The 19343-nt window shown below is 47.3% G+C and overlaps 1 protein-coding gene across 2 annotated transcripts in view; it reads right to left on the bottom strand.

Annotated features, from left to right (window-relative positions):
- Positions 1-18778, bottom strand: part of KCNMB4 (potassium calcium-activated channel subfamily M regulatory beta subunit 4) — an 85651-nt gene extending 66873 nt beyond the window's left edge. For both annotated transcript variants that reach the window (XM_089308690.1, XM_002711330.6), the window contains exon 1: positions 11705-18778. In XM_089308690.1, the coding sequence (XP_089164816.1) occupies positions 11705-13387 (1683 nt within the window). In that variant the 5' untranslated portion in view covers positions 13388-18778. The remainder of the gene's footprint in view (positions 1-11704) is intronic.
- Positions 18779-19343: the final 565 nt, after the last annotated feature.

Below are 19343 nucleotides of genomic sequence, written 5' to 3'. Positions count from 1 at the left end.
CCCCAAATGGTGCAATGGCCAGAGGTGGGCCAGGATGAAACCAGTAGCAAGGAGCTTCTGGGTCACCCAAGCAGGATTGGGCCATCCTCTGCTGCTTTCCCAGGTGCATTAGCAGAGAGCTGGACTGGAAGCGGGGCAGCTGGGAATTGAACTGGTGTCCACATGGGATGCCAGCGCTGCAGGCAGTGGCTTAACCTTCTATGCCACAGTGCCGGCCCCTCTGTATGAATTCTTGAACACCAGCACAGAACTACTAAATCAGAACCTCAGGTGGAGTTTGTGATTAGGCAGCTCTAGGAAGGGACCTGCATATGTGCATATCTAATTAGTTCACACATGATGCTGATGCTGCCAGTCTGACAGCACTTTAATAATCACACTGGTTTAGAGGAAGAAATAGACTAGCAGAAGGAGATCAGTGAAGAAGCATTGCAATGATCAAAGCAAAAGACAGTGAATTTGACTAAGATAGTGACAGTGAAAATAAAAAAAAATGTATTAATACCAGAGAATCATAGCCTCATTGATAGAAACAAAGGATCCTAGAATAGAAACAGATTTGAGGAATTTTATTAGTATTTCTATCCAATAAAGAAAAGGTAATTAAAACCAGAATTGAAAATAAAGCTCTTATTAAACAATATTACCGTATTTTCTATTGTTTCTTTAGATATATTTTAAAGTAATGTTCTGATACAGCACTCTGGCCTCAGAATCAGCCCTTAAGGTATTCGGATATGGCTGAAGAGCCCATGAGAGTATTTTAGGCATGGAAAGCCAAGACACTCTGGCAAAAAAAAAAAAAAAAAAAATACAACAACAACAACAAAACACCTAAATGAAAGATCTCTGCGAGTGAGATCCTGGTAGAAAGGACGGGCCATCAGAGAAGGAGGCACCTTTCTCTGAAGGGAGGAGAGAACTTCCACTTTGACTATGACCTTGTCTAAATAAGATCGGAGATGGCAAACTCAAAAGGCTTCCATAGCCTTGGCAACTCATGACTAGAGCCTAGGGAGATTACTGATGCCATAAACAAGAGTGTCAAATTGTTAAGTCAACAACAGGAGTCACTGTGTACTTACTCCTCATGTAGGATCTCTGTCCTTAATGCATTGTTCAATGTGAATTAATGCTATAACTAGTACGGAAACAGTATTTTACACTTTATGTTCTGTTGGGTGGGTGCCAACTGATGAAATCTTTACTTAATATATACAAAATCAATCTTCTGTATATAAAGATAATTGAAAATGAATCTTGATGTGAATGGAATGGGAGAGGGAGCGGGAGATGGGAGGGGTGCGGGTGGGAGGGAAGTTATGGGGGGGGAAGCCATGGTAATCCATAAACTGCACTTTGGAAATTTATATTTACTAAATAAAAGTTTTAAAAAAATAATGTTCTGATAAAGACAATTTTGTAAATATACTTAAAGAAAGATTACATTTCTACTTTCTGGGATCTAATTTTCTCCAGTGAGATATAATATTAAGAAATGCTGCTGGCCGGCGCTGCGGCTCACTAGGCTAATCCTCCACCTTGCGGCGCCAGCACACCGGGTTCTAGTCCCGGTCAGGGCACCGGATTCTGTCCCGGTTGCCCCTCTTCCAGGCCAGCTCTCTGCTGTGGCCAGGGAGTGCAGTGGAGGATGGCCCAAGTCCTTGGGCCCTGCACTCCATGGGAGACCAGGAGAAGCACAGCGTGCCGGCCGCGGTGGCCATTGGAGGGTGAACCAATGGCAAAGGAAGACCTTTCTCTCTGTCTCTCTCTCTCACTGTCCACTCTGCCTATCAAAAAAAAATAATAATAATAATAAAAAAATTTAAAAAAAAAGAAATGCTGTTGTGCTATAGTTAGATTAGAACTAGTAAACCAGAGATTTGATAAGGTTTCAAAGCCTGCATCAATTAGATGAATACACAAGTAATTTTAAGTATTTCTCCTCATGTGCCTCAGTGTACACAGACCTTCAGTAACCTAATATGCTGGATCCTACTGCTCAAGAAAGCAAATCATAAAATGGACTTTTCTGAAATAGTTTAACTGTGAATACAAAAAAAGTCCACATAATAAAATAATTTAATAAACATCATGCTTATTTTAAAAGAAAAGGGGCCCAGTCCAGCTCTCTGCTGTGGCCTGGGAGGGCAGTGGAGGATGGCCCAAGTGCTTGGGTCCTGCAGCCGCATGGGAGACCAGGAGAAGCACCTGGCTCCTGGCTTCAGATCAGTGCGGTGCACCAGCCACAGTGCACCGGCCATAGCAGCCATTTAGGAGGTGAACCAATGGATAGGAAGACCTTTCTCTGTCTCTCTCTCTCTGTCCACTCTGCCTATGAAAGAAAGAAAGAAAGAAAGAAAGAAAGAAAGAAAGAAAGAAAGAAAGAAAGAAAGAAAGAAAGAAAGGAAGGAAGGAAGGAAGGAAGGAAGGAAGGAAGGAAGGAAGGGAAAAGAAAAGAAAAGAAAAGAAAAGAAAAGAAAAGAAAAGAAAAGAAAAGAAAAGAAAAGAAAAGAAAAGAAAAGAAAAGAAAAGGAAAGGAAAGGAAAGGAAAGGAGAGGGGCAGGTGTTTGGACTTGTGATCACGACACTCGCTTGGGTCACCTGTATCTCAGATCTAAGTGCCTGATTTTAAATCCTGAAACCAGCCTCCTGCTAATGCAGAACTGTGAGACAACAGGTAAGGGTTCAAGTAGGTACATCGCTGCCACTCACACAGGAGCCCTGGATTGAGCTCCTAGGTCCTGGCTTCAGCTTTACCATCCCTGGCTATTGTGGGCATCTGGGGAGTGAACCAGAAGACGGAGGCTTTCTCTCTGTTTCTCAAATAAATAGTATAAATAAACAAAAATTAAAAGAATAGAAGATGGCATTACAACAACTCAAAAGTACAAATTTGTATACATTGATTTATGTGTCCTAGAGAATACCTAAGCATAGCATGAGGAACAGTCAGAAACATATGCAATATTAAAAACCATTCTGCTCGGTATTTTACTATGAGTAATTATGGTAACTGTAATATAAATGTACTTCTAATCTAGGAACTCAATGGAACATGAAATTCTGCTAAAGACTGAAAAAAAATGTAAACCCAAAAGATATAATACTTGACATCTTCATTCATAAATGAGTGCTAAAACATTTTAAATAAACAAAGTGTGTCAGCAACTCATCAAAGTGTTACAACTCTGAAACATTTGTGATCAAATAAGTGCATTTGTTCCTAAATTGTAACTAAAATACACTGTAACGCACAACTCTCTTGGTTTTGTTTCTGATTAGTTTCTCTGATACAGAAGTTTGGGGAACCTCACAAATAGAATCAAGATCCTCAAAAATGACATCCACAGAGGTTAAACCATAAGATGTATCTCAGTCAGACAGACCTGGCATCCTGCTGATTAGGTTAATTTTCTTTTTCTTTAAAGATTTATTTAGTTATGTGAAAGGCAGAGTTATATAGAGAGAGGGAGAGACAGAGAGAGGTCTTCCATCTACTGGTTCATTCCCCAGATGGCTGCAGCTGCCTGGGCTGGGCCAAGCTGAAGCCAGGAGCCAGGAGCCAGGAGCCAGGAGGTTTTTCCAGAGCTCCCACATGGGTGCAGGGGCCCCAAGCACTTGGGCCAGCTTCCACCGCTTTCCCAGGTGCATTAGCAGAGAACTGAATCGGAAGTGCAGCAGCCAGGACTCAAACCAATGTCCATATGGGACCCTGGCACCACAGTGCCAGCCCAAGATCAGGCTGTTTCTAATGAGATGTAATACAGAGGAAGTATTAACGTGTTTTTGTTTTGTTTTGTTTTGTTTGTTTGTTTTTTGTTTTGTTTTTTGTTTTTTTTTGTTGTTGTTGTTTTACAGGCAGAGTAGACAGTGAGAGAGTAAGAGTGAGAGAGAGAGAGAGAGAGAGAGAGAGAGAAAGGTCTTCCTTTTCCGTTGGTTCACCCTCCAATGGCCCCCGCGGCTGGCGTGCTGCGGCCGGCGCACGGCGCCTATCTGAAGGCAGGAGCCAGGTGCTTCTCCTGGTCTCCCATGGGGTGCAGGGCCCAAGAACTTGGGCCATCCTCCACTGCCTTCCTGGGCCACAGCAGAGAACTGGCCTGGAAGAGGGGCAACCGGGACAGAATCCGGTGCCCCGACCAGGACTAGAACCCGGTGTGCCGGCGCCGCTAGGCGGAGGATTAGCCTAGTGAGCCACAGCGCTGGCTATTAACGTGTTCTAATCGAGCCTTTAGACAAGCACATTAGTCAGCTATTCAAAAAACGTCCTTAGCTTTTGTCTAAGTTCCTACTGATGTTGTAACACAAACAGTATCATAAAACACCACAAACTGGGGGCGAGTGTTGAGCTTGGCAGTAAGGCACCACTTGGGAAGCTTGCATCCCATCTCAGAGTGCCTAGGTTTGAGTCCCGGCTTGGCCCTCAATTCCACCTTCTATTTTCTTGCCTTTTCCCAGTTGGGAAAAGAGGTGACCTGAATTCCTCGACTCATGGCCTTTTTCTGTATTCAAAGTTAGCAACAGCTGGCTGAGTCTTTCTCGGATCACGTAACTCTAACTGCCTCATCTGCCTCTGTCTTCCACATTCAAGGACCACTGTGAGGACAAAGAACCGACCCGGGTAAGTCAGGATCATCTCTATTTTAGCACCAAGTGGCTGGCAACTTTAGCTCCATTAGCAATCTCACTTCCGCTTTCCTTTTTATTTATTTATTTATTTTTAAAATAATTTTTAAAGATTTTTTTATTTATTTGACAGCAGAGTTAGACAGTGAGAGAGAGACAGAGAGAAAGGTCTTCCTTCCATTGGTTCACCTCGCAAATGGCCACAACAGACGGAGCTATGCTGATCCGAAGCCAGGAGCCAGGTACCTCTTCCTGGTCTCCCATGCGGATGCAGGGGCCCAAACACTTGGGCCATCCTTCACTGCTTTCCTGGGCCACAGCAGAGAGCTGGACTGGAAGAAGAGCAACCGGGACTAGAACCAGGTGCCCAGGTGTCACAGGTGGAGGATTAACCTAGTGCACCACGGTGCCGGCCCCACTTCCCCTTTCCTATGTACCACAAGCTTCCCATGTTCACCAACTCATGTCAGCTGTCAAGGGCTTCCCCCTGGAGGGTCCCAACCTACTCTCCTGCCTTAAACTCCAAGACTTCCCTCTAGGTGCCCTGTGTTCCAGATGCACCAGTCTACTTGCTGGCCCCCTGACATGCCCATACTAACCACAGCTCATAACTTTGCTTCCGGCATTTTCTCTTTCCTGATAATTTCTCTTTCCTCTCCTCCTTTGTTCATCATGAAGATGAAAATGTTACTCCGTGAGGCTTTCCCCTTGGATGCTCACACCATACTGTTGGTACCTCCCTACAGAACTTGATATGTGGCCTTGCTTGAGAGTTCTGTGTGTCCTTAGCTCCTTGGGGAAATCCTCACCCCTTGAGGGCAGAGGCTTGGGGGCTCACTTCAGGGTATCTCCCTAGGCATACGTAAAATAAACCCTTGCTTTGCCTCCACACCCCTCCCAGCCTCCTCTTCCCCTCGTGCTCCCCATTTGGTCTCCATGCACCCAGCTGTGCTGGCCCCAAACTTTGGCACCATCCTTGCCACCTTTCTCCCTCATCCTCACATCCAATCCACAGTGATTTTACCAATGCTACTCACTGATCTAAGCCATCACCACCTCACGCCTTTCCCGTGGGACTTCCTATCTCCAGCTTTCCCTTGGCACCTTTCACTCCACACAGACACACAAAAGCCATTATCAACTCAGTGGCCACAGGGGTAATTTACATCTTATAGTTTTTAAAGATTTATTTGAAAGTCAGAATTACAGAGAGAGAAAATGAGAGAGAGAGAGAGAGAAATCTTCCATCTGCTGGTTCACTCCCCAAATGGTGGAAATGGCCAGGGTTGGGCCAGGTCAAAGCCAGGAGCCAGGAGCTTCATCTGGGTCTCCCATGTGGGTGCAGGGGCCCAAGCACTTGAGCCATCCTCCGCTGCCTTCCCAGGTATATTAGCAGGGAGCTGGATCAGAAGTGGAACAGCCAGGACTCGAACTGGGGACCATATGGGATGCTGGCACTGCAGACAGCAGCCCAACCCACTGTGTCAAAGTGCCGCCCCATCTTCAAGTTTATAAAATTTTTTTATTTGTTTAAAAGGCAGAGAGATCATCAGCCAGCCAGACAGGAGATCTCTCATTTACTAATTCATTCCCCAAATGCCTGCAACAGCCAGGGATTGCCCAGGCCAAAGTTAGGAACCGGGAATTCAACTGAGGTCTCTCATGGGGGTGGCAGGACTGAAGTACTTGAACCATCACCGCTGCCTCCCAGGGTACACATTAGCAGGGAGCTAGAATCAGAAGCGGAACTAGGACTTGACCCCAGGAAGTCCAATACGGTATGGGGGCAAAACCACGGAATTCAAGCATAGTTTCTTCATAGCACGCATTTCCATGAATTATTGGAAGACTCCTTGCATCTGTTAAATAAACCAACTCTACTTTGTGCTCCTTTCCCTGCCGAAGCCTGTGGTTACAATAGATGCTAAGAAAGCACTTGCTCCACTGAATTTTATGGACATATTAAATATTATTTTACAACATGACAAGAAAAGTAACCTAGGAAAGCCACTTTGTGCATGGAGAAGAAAGCACGAAGTTAAAGGAGTGGTCCCAATTCACTTTAACCTTCGATGCTGCAGATCTGATAGGATGGTCCTCCGTAGAGTGTGAAGTGTATCAGCTTGAATACTTACTTCAGTGAAGAAGTTCAGAAATTATCCCCAGCAGGCCACACTGTCTACTGGGATAGGGGACCCCAGTGGGATGTGACAGATACCAAGAAGCCGCCTGCAAGCCACGAGGCCCAGTAGTTAGGGACATCCAGGTTCAGAGGACAGACTTAAGGCCTAGAGCCCTCTCTGGTCCCACCTAAGTTTTTCTTCTTTTCCATGCATTCCTCTCATTTTTAGAATACTGGTTTCTTAGAAACAGACTTCTATCCTTTGCTGCTAAGTTTTTATTATCAGAGGAAGGAAACTACAAATGAAAATAAAACATATTATTCTCTAATCATTCACTCTCTCTTGACCCATGTACAAGAGGGTGGTTCTAAAAATTCATCTCCTCTTTGCTATCTGATATACAGAGGGATGCAAAGACACATGTCTGAAAGTCTTTGAGTTCATTTCATTTAAACCACCCAGCTTTTCTACACTAACTTCAAACAATTATTTTCCTTCAGAATTTCTCTTAGCTCTCTTTTGACACAAACTCCCTATAAGGGAATTTCAACAAGTCTATGGAAAGTGGAATTAAAAGATATTTATTTTGGTACAAAAAAAAGTTGAAATACATGCATAGTTTTTTCATGATGCATATCTCTATAAAAAGATGTGTTTGTTTATTTGAAGGGCAGAGTTACAGAGAGAGGAAGAGACAGAGACATCACCCATCTAATGGTTTACTTCCCAAATGGCTGCAATGGCTGCGCCAGGACAAAGCCAGGAACCTGGAAATCCATCCAGGTCTCCCATGTGGGTGGCAGGGGCCCTAGCATGTAAGCCATCTTCCGCTGCTTTCCAGGCACATTAGCAGGCAACTGGATTGGAAGTGGAGCAACCACAACTCCAACAACAGTTTAACAAGCTTAACCAGCTGTGCCACAATGCCAGCCCCTCTTCTGCAGAACTTCAAATTTTTGGTACCAAAATAAATATCTTTTAATTCTACTTTTCAGAAATTTCTTGAAGCACACACATATATACCCATAACACCTTTTAACTTGAAAACATAAATATTAATCATAGTGAAACCTTTTTGGTTCAGATGTTGCTCCTCTTGGGTATTAGATGAGTACATTTTCTAAGACAGTGATTTTCAACTCTACACTTTAGAATCACTGGGAGAACTTTGAAAGAATACCAATGCCCAGGTCCCACCCAAGACCAAATTAGAATCTCTGGGTGTTGGGCCCAGGCATAAAATTCCTTTTGGGGGGCTGGTACTGTGGTGAAGTGGGTAAAGCCACTGTCTGCAGTGATGTCATTCCATATGGATGCCAGTTCGGATCCCGGCTGCTCCACTTCCAATCACGCTCTCTGCTGTGGCCTAGGAAAGCAGTGGAGGATAGGCCAAGTCCTTGGGCCCCTGCACCTGTGTGGGAGACCCAGAAGAAGCTTCTTTCTCCTGGCTTTGGATCAGCTTAGCTCTGGTCATTGCAGCCATCCAGGGAGTGAACCATCGGATGGAAGACCTCCCTCTCCCTCTCTCTGCCTCTGCCTCTGCCTCTCTGTAACTCTGCTTTTCAGATAAATAAATCTTTTTTTTTTTTTTTTTTTTTTTTTTTTGACAGGCAGAGTGGACAGTGAGAGAGAGAGACAGAGAGAAAGGTCTTGCTTTGCCGTTGGTTCACCCTCCAATGGCCGCCGCGGCTTTTCCTGGTCTCCCATGGGGTGCAGGGCCCAAGCACCTGGGCCATCCTCCACTGCACTCCCTGGCCACAGCAGAGGGCTGGCCTGGAAGAGGGGCAACCAGGACAGAATCCGGCGCCCCGACCGGGACTAGAACCCGGTGTGCCGGCGTAAATAAATCTTTTTTAAAAATTCCTTTTGGAAGTTTCTCAGGACGGGGAGGGTTCGTGGTACAGCAGGTTAAGCCACTGCTTGGTCCACTCACATCCCATTTCAGAGTGCCTAGGATTGAGTCCCTCCTCCACTTCCAAACCAGCTTCCTTCTACTGTGTAGTCTGGTAAGGCAGCAGATGATGGCTTAAGGACTTGGATCCGTTCCACACATGTAACAGACCCAGACTGTGTTCTGGGCTCCTGGCTTTGGCCTGGCACAGCCCTGGCTGTTGGGGGTATTTGGGGATTGAACCATCAAATAGAAGATCTCTGTCTCTCTGCCTTTCAAATAGATGTTTAAGCAAAAACTTTCTCAGGTGATTCTAATGTGCAGCCATAGCTGAGCAGCAGGGGTATTAGCAAGCACAAGTGTGAGTCATCAAGAGAGGTGCTGGGAGTAGGAGCGAAAAGGGAGTTGGCCCCAAATTCAGATTTTGGAATGGCCAATTCCCAGAGCAGGCCATCTCCCTGGGGTTAATCAGCTGACTTAAAAACTAGGAGCAGATACAGTGGTTACTTTAGACAATAAGGACAAGAGTCAACACACAATCACATAAATCAAATAGGAGTAAAAGAGTTTTTTGAGAAGTTGTTAGTCAAAGATGAAACGTATTCACGGTATCTTCTTTAGCACTCTATGGCCTAAGAAGGTGTATATGTGTAATATTCTTTCCCCTTCCATGCTTTCTACTGTGATTAATGCAGCAAACTCAGAGGAGAGGGAAAAGTCCTTGTTCTGTTCTTCTAAAAAGTGATTTTCTAAATGGTTGCTTGTTCTGGTGGGTCATGAAGAAGAGAGGGTTGAAGGTGCTTGGGATTCAAGACAATGGGTGAGAAACCTACGCTACCAATAAACATTTAAGGTAAAGCAAAAACAAAACCAAAAAACATGCAGGCAGCAAAAATGCAACAGGACTGGGATATGGGCATTGTCTAACGGCAAGAGCACTGCCTATGCACTTGATTCTGGCACAATATTTTGGTTACATCCAATTTTTCCATCACCATATTGCTTAAGAGAATTTCCAAATGAGCATTTAATCAGTCAAAGCAGGAAACATAATCATCATCTGGAGAGAGAGACACACACAGGTTTGGCAGAGGAGACCGTGGTTGCCTGGGATGCTGTCCATCACTTTATGGCTCCTAAATACATCTTTCTCCACTTCTGTCCATGCTTGAATATTCTATCGGGTGTTATTTTATTCAGGTACTTCTTCTAAAACAGCTGTTAGCCAAGATCTGGACTGGCACTGGGAAGACAAACCTTATCTTGGGGTGCGCTGGTGGTGAGGGCAGGCAGGGGAGAATATCTTAGTATTACACAGCGCACAGTGACCACTTAGAAGGGATTTAAAGATCAGTGTTGCAGTAATTCTAATTCACGACTTCTGCCAGATCCTGCAAAACGGCCTGGAAATCGTGCCGCCGTCTTCTGGTGGGAAATTCTACTCTGTCAAGGTCTTGGTTAGATATTAGCCATTTATCTGCATATTAATATTCTACTGACGAGTGCCTGAGCCACTGTCTTGAAATATTTAGCAATACTTCCCCAACTATCATAACTCCTCAGTGATGAACTATCGTAGAATGTCTACCTCATGACTACCTCGGGGGACTTCTCTTTGATATTACTCATTGCACCCTGGAAATGCAATGTCTCGAACACCCTGAGATTGCTTTTGAAATTCCCGAGCGTGAGGCAGACCGGCTTGCAGACCCTGCTGCATCTTCACATCTGCACTCTAAAGTCTTACTCCTCTACTCCCCGCTAGTCTATGAGCATTACCTACATTTCTAGGGTGAATGAATCCTCAGTTGTTAGCAAGAACATTTTTTTTTACCAAGATGTGTCATATTTTTAAAAAGTTTTTGACTTTCCAATTTCAAGAATTCACTATTGAGGAGACAAACCCACGAGTTTTGCTGCAGAACTACAGAAAGCTTATTTTTAATAATAATAATAATAATACAGAATTTTTTTCCTTTCGGCTAAGTCCTTTGGATTAATACAAATATTGACATTCAGTAGAAAGTTTTCCTGCAAACACAGGATTCATCTCCCTTAGGGCTGTTTCCCTCAAGCACAGCACTCATAAAGAGGAAAGCTGTCGACAACTTTTACAAAGAGGCACCCCTGACTTTGATACTCAACACAGACAGCAGGAAGCGAGCAGAGGGAAGACGAAAGGAAACCTTTGCAGAAGCAGGTGCGCTACAAAGCTCAATTAGTTCACAGGCTGAGGACGCTGCTTTTTATAAGCGGCTTTTCACATTCTTCTCCACCGGGAACAGCTTTCTGAGTCTCCCTCTCTGCTCTCCACGCCGCGAGTCCGAACCAGGTCTCATTTCTTTCTCTTCTGTTCTGGCTCGTGAGAAGGCAACTTGTCAGGGGAGGGCTATCGGGCAATGTCACCGCAGGTTTTCTACTTTCGGTGTTTCCCGATTCTCCAGAGCGCTCCCAGTAAATGCCCCGCACACTAGGGTCTCTCTATGAACCCGTCTGAGAGTCGATTTCAGGCCCGTTAGGGGCTGCGTGTAGCCGCCGGAGTGCACCTACGCAGAATTCCGCCTTTGATCTCAGGTCGTTTGTCCACCCCCGAATGGACCCCCGGTTAAAACTGCCCGCAGAGTGGAACAAAGCCAGTTATCCGCTAACAACTTCCCAGGGGGTGGACCGACGCCCGCGACCCTCCCAGGAGGTCATTGCCCAGGAACGGCCAGGGCGCCGGCGGCGGCGGCGCGTCCCCGCTAACCCACTGGCTGTCGACGGAGGGAAAAGTTAACTTTCTCGGCTCCCCGCCTGTCTCCTAAGCCCGTGGCGTGGACGCCGGACCCGCTCTGGGCGCGAGGCCTCAAAACCCCAGAACCGGCAAGACAGGTGCGGAGGGCGCGCCGCGGAGCACGAACGCACCTGCAGGAGGGCCCCGCGCCGGGGGCTCCGGGTTTGAGGTCAGCCTGCGGTGTGACGCGCGGTCTCCTCCCACCCCGCGCGGGCGCTCCAACGCCGAGGCCGCCACCCACCCTCCGGAGCCCCGCAGGCGGCAGGCGTCGTTCGCGCGGGGCGTCCTTACCTTGGGGTTGGTCAGGAGCTGGTGCTCGTCGCTGTGCAGCAGCGCCCTGGAGTTGGACTCGGAGTTGTTCACGTAGACCTGGACGCAGGGGTACTGCGAGGTGCCCCTGCAGTCGGCGCCACAGGTGAACGTGCACTCGAACACCTCGCCGATCTGCTGCACCGACAGCACCGTGCAGTTGGCCGCCGTGGCTTGCAGATCCTGCAGCGCGGGACTGAGCCAGCAGAAGCCGAAGATGAAGAGCGACACGACGCCCGAGATGATGAGAAACAAGCCGAGCCGGATGCTCTTGTCCTCGGCTTCCGTGTACTCGTAAGCCACCCGGAGCTTCGCCATCGCCCCCCACTCTCGGCGGCTGGCGCGCTCCCCCCGCCCCCTCCCGCCCCCGGCGCCCAGCCCGACTGCCTCGGGCGGGAGGAGCCGCCGCCGCCGCCGCCGCCGCGCGACAGCAGGGGAGTGGGCGGCGAGGGGGAGCGCGCGAGAACAAAGGGGCCGAGCCCGGCGACGCCCCCGGCGGCGGCGGCGGCGGCGGCAGCCCCCCCCCCCCCGCCCCGCGCGCCCCCAGCCGCCGCGCCGGCTCGGCGGAGCAGCCGCCGCTTCAGAGCCGCCTGCACCCTCGGGCGCGGGGAGCGCACGGACCGCTCCAGCCTCCAGCGCCCCCTGCCAGCCTCCACGCCCGCGCTCTCCCCGCCTCCCCCACCCCGCCTCCTCCCGCCGAGCGTCTCCCGGTCTCCATGGCCCGCTGGCCGCTGCTGCGCGCACCCGCCGGGCAGCGGCCGCCACGGTCCGAACGGCTGGGCAGGGGCGAGCCCCAGGGCTCCCCCCGGTGCGGGAGGCTGCTCCGCCCCTCCGCCGCCGCCGCCGCCCGGAGCCCTCGGGCCCCGCCCCGCCCCGCCCCGGTGCGTCCCCGGCGGGCGAGGGGGCGAGCGCGCACCGGGGACGGCGACGGCGGGTGTTCCGAGGCCGCGCTGAATCCCGCCGGAGAGATGTCCGAGTTGAGGATTTGGGATCAAAACAGCTTAACCGGGGTGAAAGTTTAAAAGAAAAAAAAATGGGAAAACAGAGGGGAAGGGGGAAGAGCCAGTGGAGCGGCGGGAATCTTGAACTGCACACGCGGATTGGCCGGTCGCCTGGCAGCTGGCGCCCGGGGAAGCGGGCAGGGGTGGCCGGGCCGAGCGCACCGACGTGGAAGCCCACGGGCGAGCGGAGGTCCTGGCTAGGGAGGGCAGGGGCTGGCGGCGCGGCGAGGAGTGTGGCCCGGCTGCGCCCACGCTGCCGCCCCCCGGGTCCCTGCGAGCGCGGGCACCGCTCCGTCCCGGCATTCGGCGCAGGCCCGCATCCCCGGCGCGGACGGCGAGATCGGACCGGCACAGACGCAGGCAGGTGGAGTCTGCTGTGGAGGCATCGCGCGGGGCGCCGGCGAGACGGGCGAAACTTGCTTCCGGGGCCTCGACCGAACCTCGCGGCAGCAGGGTCCGCCTCGTGAGATTTGTCCTCCTGGCTGGGGCTGGCTGAAGAGGGTCCGAAGGAAACGGGGCGTGAGGCGGGCAGGCGAAGAGACGCCGCTGCCCCGATCAGCACCGCCCCCTGGCTTCGCAGCTCCCGAGGACAGACCCCTTCGGCGGTTTCCCCGCTCGGGAGCCTCGCCGCCCGGGGGCCCTGCAGTGGCCCGCGGTTCCTCATGAGCTTCCCAGGATCGCTGCGCACACCCGCCTGGGCCAGGTACCGCTCCTCCGGGCTCTGTGCTCTCCCAGCTCTTCCCGCGGCTCCCTGCACCCCCACCCCGCCGGTGCACCGTCAGGCTCAAGTCCTTGTTTTTGTTCCAACATTGCCTTTTCTCAAACCGTACTTCTATCAAACTTGACTACTACTACATCTTGAAATTATCATCAAGATGCTCACTTCGTGGCAAAGCATACATAAGTGTATTTTTTTTTGTTGTGTTTTGCAAGTCCCAGATGAGCAAAAACTAAATTGTGCTCCTGATGAAGACGTGGGGCTCTTGTCTTCTCTGTCCTGGGCTTCAGATGTTGCTTAACTGGTATCGCGTACCTTTCGCCTGCGGTTCTGCTCAAGTACCGTTCCTTTCTGTCTTTATGTGAGAGGCAATGCGGATTTCCAAGCAGTGGACACATCAACTTGAGTTGCTGGGAGACCCTGCTTTTTGTTTTCTTTCGTTTGTTTTTTTGTTTTTCAAGAAGATGACTGGGTTAGGAAAACGTCGAACTGAGGAAGACGCTTTGTACTTTGCTACCGTCCCGTTTTTACCCAGTGACTGCCATCATTCCCAGCCTTTTCTGTTGGTGCGAGACCAATGTGCGTAATTTCAGTAGCTGAAAGCAAAGTGAGTTGCTAGTTAGAACAGCTTACCCCGTGGTCACAGGCTTCACCCTGCGGCAGCAAAGCAAAGCCCCCTCACAGACTCCAGGCAGCTATTGCAGCTGGGGTTGCACAGGGGCGGAACCTGAGCCAGGAATTCATTCCCATTCTTGCTCATGGATGGGGGAGGGGCCTAGAACTACTTGAAGGAGTATTATTGAGTTTTCAGTGATTTCAGAGCTTAAAGTGTTCTGTCTCAAAATTCTTCTCAGATGCTCTTCCAAGACTAGGAACATCAGAAAATCAGAAAATTCATTTGCAGTTTAACGTAAGTTCTTTAGAACCATTGAATCAATTTGTTTGTAGTTTGGCATGTAATCATTTCTTTACAATTATTTGAAGAAACGAGTGCTACCCGGCCTTCTGTTCTTTAAACATTTACTTTCCTCCTATTTTAAATTAGTTCACTTCTCAAACATATCAAAAGATTTCACAAATGTGATCAATTTATTTTACCCTTAATGGAACTGAGTGCTTATTAGTTTCCTTTACTTAAAAAGTTTTTTTGAAAGGGTTAGAGAGAGAGGGAGGAAAAGGGGCCAGCGGTGTGGCATAAGGGATAAAGCCGCCTTTGACAGTGCCAACTTCTCATATGGGCTCCAGTTCTAGTCCTGGCTGCTCCACTTCCGATCCAGCTCTGCTATGGCCTGGGAAAGCAGCAGCAGATCAGCAAAGATGGCCCAAGTCCCTGGGCCCCTGCACCCCCGTGGGAGACCCAGAAGAAGCTCTTGGCTCCTGGCTTCGGATTGGCACAGCTCCGGCCATTGCGGCCATCTGAGGAGTGAACCAGCGGATGGAAGACCTCTCTCTCTCTCTCTCTCTCTCTCTCTCTCTCTCTCTCTCTCTGCTTTCCTTCTCTCTGTGTGTAACTCTGACTTTCAAGTAAATAAATCTTTAAAAAAAAGAGAGAGCGAGAGAGGGAGAAAGATTGTCCATCCACTGGTTCACTCCCTAGATAGCCTGAAAGGCCTGGGCTGGGCTAGGCCGAAGCCAGGAGCTGGGAACTTCTTCCAGGTCTCCTGCATGGGTACAGGGGCCCAAGCACTGGGCATCCTCTTCTGCTTTCCCAGGTGCTGTAGCAGGGAGCTGGATCAAAAGTGGAGCAGGCGGGACTGGAACTAGCTCCCATATGGGAGGCTGGCATCCCAGACAGCAGCTTAACCTGCTGTGCCACAATGCTGGCCCCAGTTTCATTTACTTGAAGTGAGGCTGTCTTCCCACATTCAAGCACGACTGGCTATGTCCACCCCTCAATTTCAGAGTGGGTCACCATTGATTCTCTGGTCAGAATGGTGGTAGAACCCCAGAGACCTCAGAAGTGCTGAGCTCCTGAGGCTGCTGAGCACCTGCTGATCCCTGGAGGGCAAAGAAAAAGCAGCTAATTCTCTGAATGCTGTTCCACCAGTTACAATATAACACCAAAAACACTCGAACCAGACTGACATTTGACGGACATCACTGTCTGCAGCCTTTTTCAGGAGACTCACAGCTTGATGAAATCCCACCTAAAAGGAAAATAAAATCGATACAAACACAGACATTAAAGCCACTCTCATTTATAATTTATTTTCATGATCAATATTCTTAAAAAAACCCTGTGGCAGATGTTAACAGTTGGAAAACACAATTTAATATGTACATATAGTTTTATGAAGAGTCTGAAAAAGTGTAAGGAGAGCTTTTATAAACTTTAAAACTTGGCACATTTTGAATTTTTTTGATAATAAAATTTTAAATACTTAGATGGCTAAAATACAAAAGTGAGAAAATTAATATTATAGACTTTTTCATTAAATTCATTCTTTGTGTTAAGTTTTAAACACTCGCACCTTGGATAATTAGGTAAGAATAAACATAATGAAAGTATCTACACTAGAAATTTTTTTTTGGTTTAGCAAAAAATTGTACGTTTTGTTAATGTTACAGAAAATGGACTTTCCTTTTTATTTGGTCTTCAAACTGAAAGTTACACTTTCAACTTTACCAAAGTTTAGTTCACTGATAACAAGAAATTAACTTTCTTGCCATGCTGTATTGTGAATATTATATATATTCACCATATATATACATTATATATATATTCGTCCATCCACTGGTTCACTCCCTAGACAGCCTGAAAGGCCTGGGCTGGGCTAGGCCAAAGCCAGCAATTTTAAGTTCAAATGAATTTCCTTTGTGACTACCATTGTTTTGGATTATTATTTTTTCCTGCCCAAAAGTTCATGTATACTAAGCATGTAATTATTACTGGAAACATTACTTATTATACTTCTAGGTATTTATAATCATTTATTACAACAGGAAGGGATCTTAATTATCGCTGAACTCAACATTAATGAAGAAGCTCCCAGACTTTGCATTTTGTTTGAAATAGTACTAGTTCAAATTTATGTTTGTATACAGACTTTATGTTTTCAATAGAGGAAAACACAAAACACAGATGATCACTTCCTACTAGTGGGTTGTCAGTATCATACTAGTAGGACTTCCTGGAGTTCCTAAATCCTCACCACCTGTTACTCTTTCCCATTACTGAAGTGAAATTCTGTAAGAGATACACAAACATCTATATGGTAAAAGGGATAGAAGCCAGGGGGACATTGATCCCTTTTAATAGTGAATAGTTTGACAAGAAGGAAACAATTCATGTTACATTGTTTCCTCTTCTTCCACAGGAAAGGGTTGGACTAAAATCTCCTCAACCTTCTAGGATCTACTTCCAATTTGATCTTGTTCTTGTCATGTCCTTCAAAAATTTTAGTATTGCTATGTGACAGTATCTAATGAAGTTAAAAAATCTTTTCAAATGATTCTGGAATTCTTAGCATTATGGTTAACAGGGAGAGCACCTGTCTTGGGAGAAATGGACCTACACCTCTGAGCACACATTATAAACTACGTTATTTACAAATGTCCTAATTTAATCTTCCAACATTAAGAAGGAACAAAATTCAGAGATTAATTTTTTCAAGGCTTCACACATACTTAGTCCTGTTATAAGGTTCATTATTTTTCTACTATGCTACCTCTTAAGAAATTTCTGTATTAAAGTAAAAAACAGAAGTGTAGGTAATGCCAAAAGCTTTACAAATGGATTTAAGTGTGTTTACATCCTCAAATCAAAATCCCTATAGTGAAACCTATGAAGGGTACAGCGATTAGATGATGAAGTTAAAGACTTAATTTCATCCGTCTGTTTAATTTTACTCTGAATCACATGTCTTAAAATAGCTCTGGGAGCCTGCGCTGTGGCACCCGCATCCTATATGGACACCAGTTCATGTCCCAGATGCTCCACTTCTAATCCAGGTCCCTGCTAATGTGCCTGGGAAAGCAGCAGCAGATGGCCCAATGCTTTGGGCCCCTGCACCCCCTTGAGACCTGGAAGCAGCTCCTGGCTCCTGGCTTTGAACCATCCCAGCTCTGGCTGTTGCAGCAGCCAATTGGGGGTGTGAACCTGCGGATGGAAGATGTCTCTCCCTAACTCTGCCTTTCAAATAAATCAATCTTAAAACACACACACACAAACACCACCCAGGCTTAAAAATAGCTCTTTTTCAGTCGTACAGCATAGTACTATTTTACATAAGACAAGCAGGTTGTGTAGTACTTAGGTTTCTAGTGGCTGGTTAGATACTCAAGCTAGACAAATTAGAAATAAATATGGCTAACAACTAGATGTTAACAAGTCACTAAATGATTTTATGGAGGAAGGAAACCCTATCCTGTTCATGAAGGGAATCAACTGAAAGGTCTAACAGCTTACCTTACTTTTGTTGGGACATGTCCATGATGGAAAAGTCCTAATACACATGATTTTTAGATTTTTATGAAATTATGAAGCAGTACTTATTGAAATCAAAATCTAGCTTGCTGTGATATTCACAGAAAAATATTTATTTGGCATTTATTCTGCCCTATGTTGTTAGCATAAAGGTACTTGTAAGGACAGATGACTCTACTTCAGATGTGGGAAGACAGCAATCACAAAGGCCTACCAACCCTCTTCTTAAACTCACCTTCCCGGGCCTGACGCTGTGGCTCACTTGGCTAATCCTCCGCCTGTGGTGCTGGTATCCCATATGGGCACCGGGTTCTAGTCCCAGTTGCTCCTCTTCCAGTCCAGCTCTCTGCTATGGCCCGGGAAGGCAGTGGAGGATGGCCCAAGTGCTTGGGCCCTGCACCCGCATGGGAAACCAGGAGGAAGGACCTGGCTCCTGGCTTCAGATCGGCACAGCGCCGGCCGCAGCAGCCATTTGCGGGGTGAACCAACGGAAGGAAGACCTCTCTGTCTCTCTCTCTCACTGTAACTCTACCTGTCAAATAAATAAATAAATATCTTAAAAAAAAAAAAAACAAACTCACCTTCCCATTTCTTCAGTATTCTCTTTTGCTTGGCTTTGGGAAACTGAAGTCTTACTCCTATCCCCTCCCCACCAAAAGTTAAGAAAAATAGGCAATTCCAAGTAGGGAAGAATACTCAACTTCATTCTCTAAAAGTCTGCACTTTTCTTTTCCATGCTATCCAATTTACAAACGATTCTAGGATAATGGATTTTGTTGTCTATTAACAATGTTATTGGAAATGCATAGAGAAGTCCAGGAAATTATTTTGGCTCTCTTTCATTACAGAGAATCTGGATTCCAAACAGTGATATGCAAGTCAACAATATAATTTTCTAAGGTTTATTTTATATTTGAAAAGCAGAATGACAGAGTGGGAGACAAAGAAATACTCCATCTGCTGCTTCGCTCACCATATGACCACAATGGCCAGGGCTGGACCAGGTGGAAGCCAGGAGCCTGGAACTCCATCTGGGTATCCTACGTGGGTGGCAGGGGCCCAGGGTCTTGGGCTATCTTCTGCTGCTTTCCCAGACACATTAGCAGGGAGCTAGATCCAAAGCAGGGTAGCAGGGACTCAAGCCAGCAGTCTTAGGGTATGCCAACATTACAAGCAGCAGTTTAACCCGCTGTGCCACAATGCAGGCCCCATTCAAATTTTAGATCTATTAAATTACTGAAAGTGAACTGAAAACAGTACGAGGCACCAGCACTTGGCGTTAAGCTGTTAAGACACTGGTTGAAACACCCACATACCATACCACAGTGCCTGGATCTGAGTTCCAGGGCTCAACTCAGGGTTTCAGTTTTGTGCTAATGCACACCCTAGGAGACAGTGGTGGATGGCTCATGTACTGGGGTCTCTGTCATCCAAGTGGGAGACCTGGGTTGAGTTCTGGCCCTGACGGGCTGTCAC

The sequence above is a fragment of the Oryctolagus cuniculus genome, chromosome 11 (genome assembly GCF_051225735.1).
Source record: "Oryctolagus cuniculus isolate XC-2025 breed Fujian yellow rabbit chromosome 11, ASM5122573v1, whole genome shotgun sequence".
Lineage (NCBI taxonomy): Eukaryota > Metazoa > Chordata > Mammalia > Lagomorpha > Leporidae > Oryctolagus > Oryctolagus cuniculus.
The sequence above is the reverse complement of the archived record's forward strand: the minus strand, read 5'-3'. Positions and strand labels throughout refer to the sequence as shown.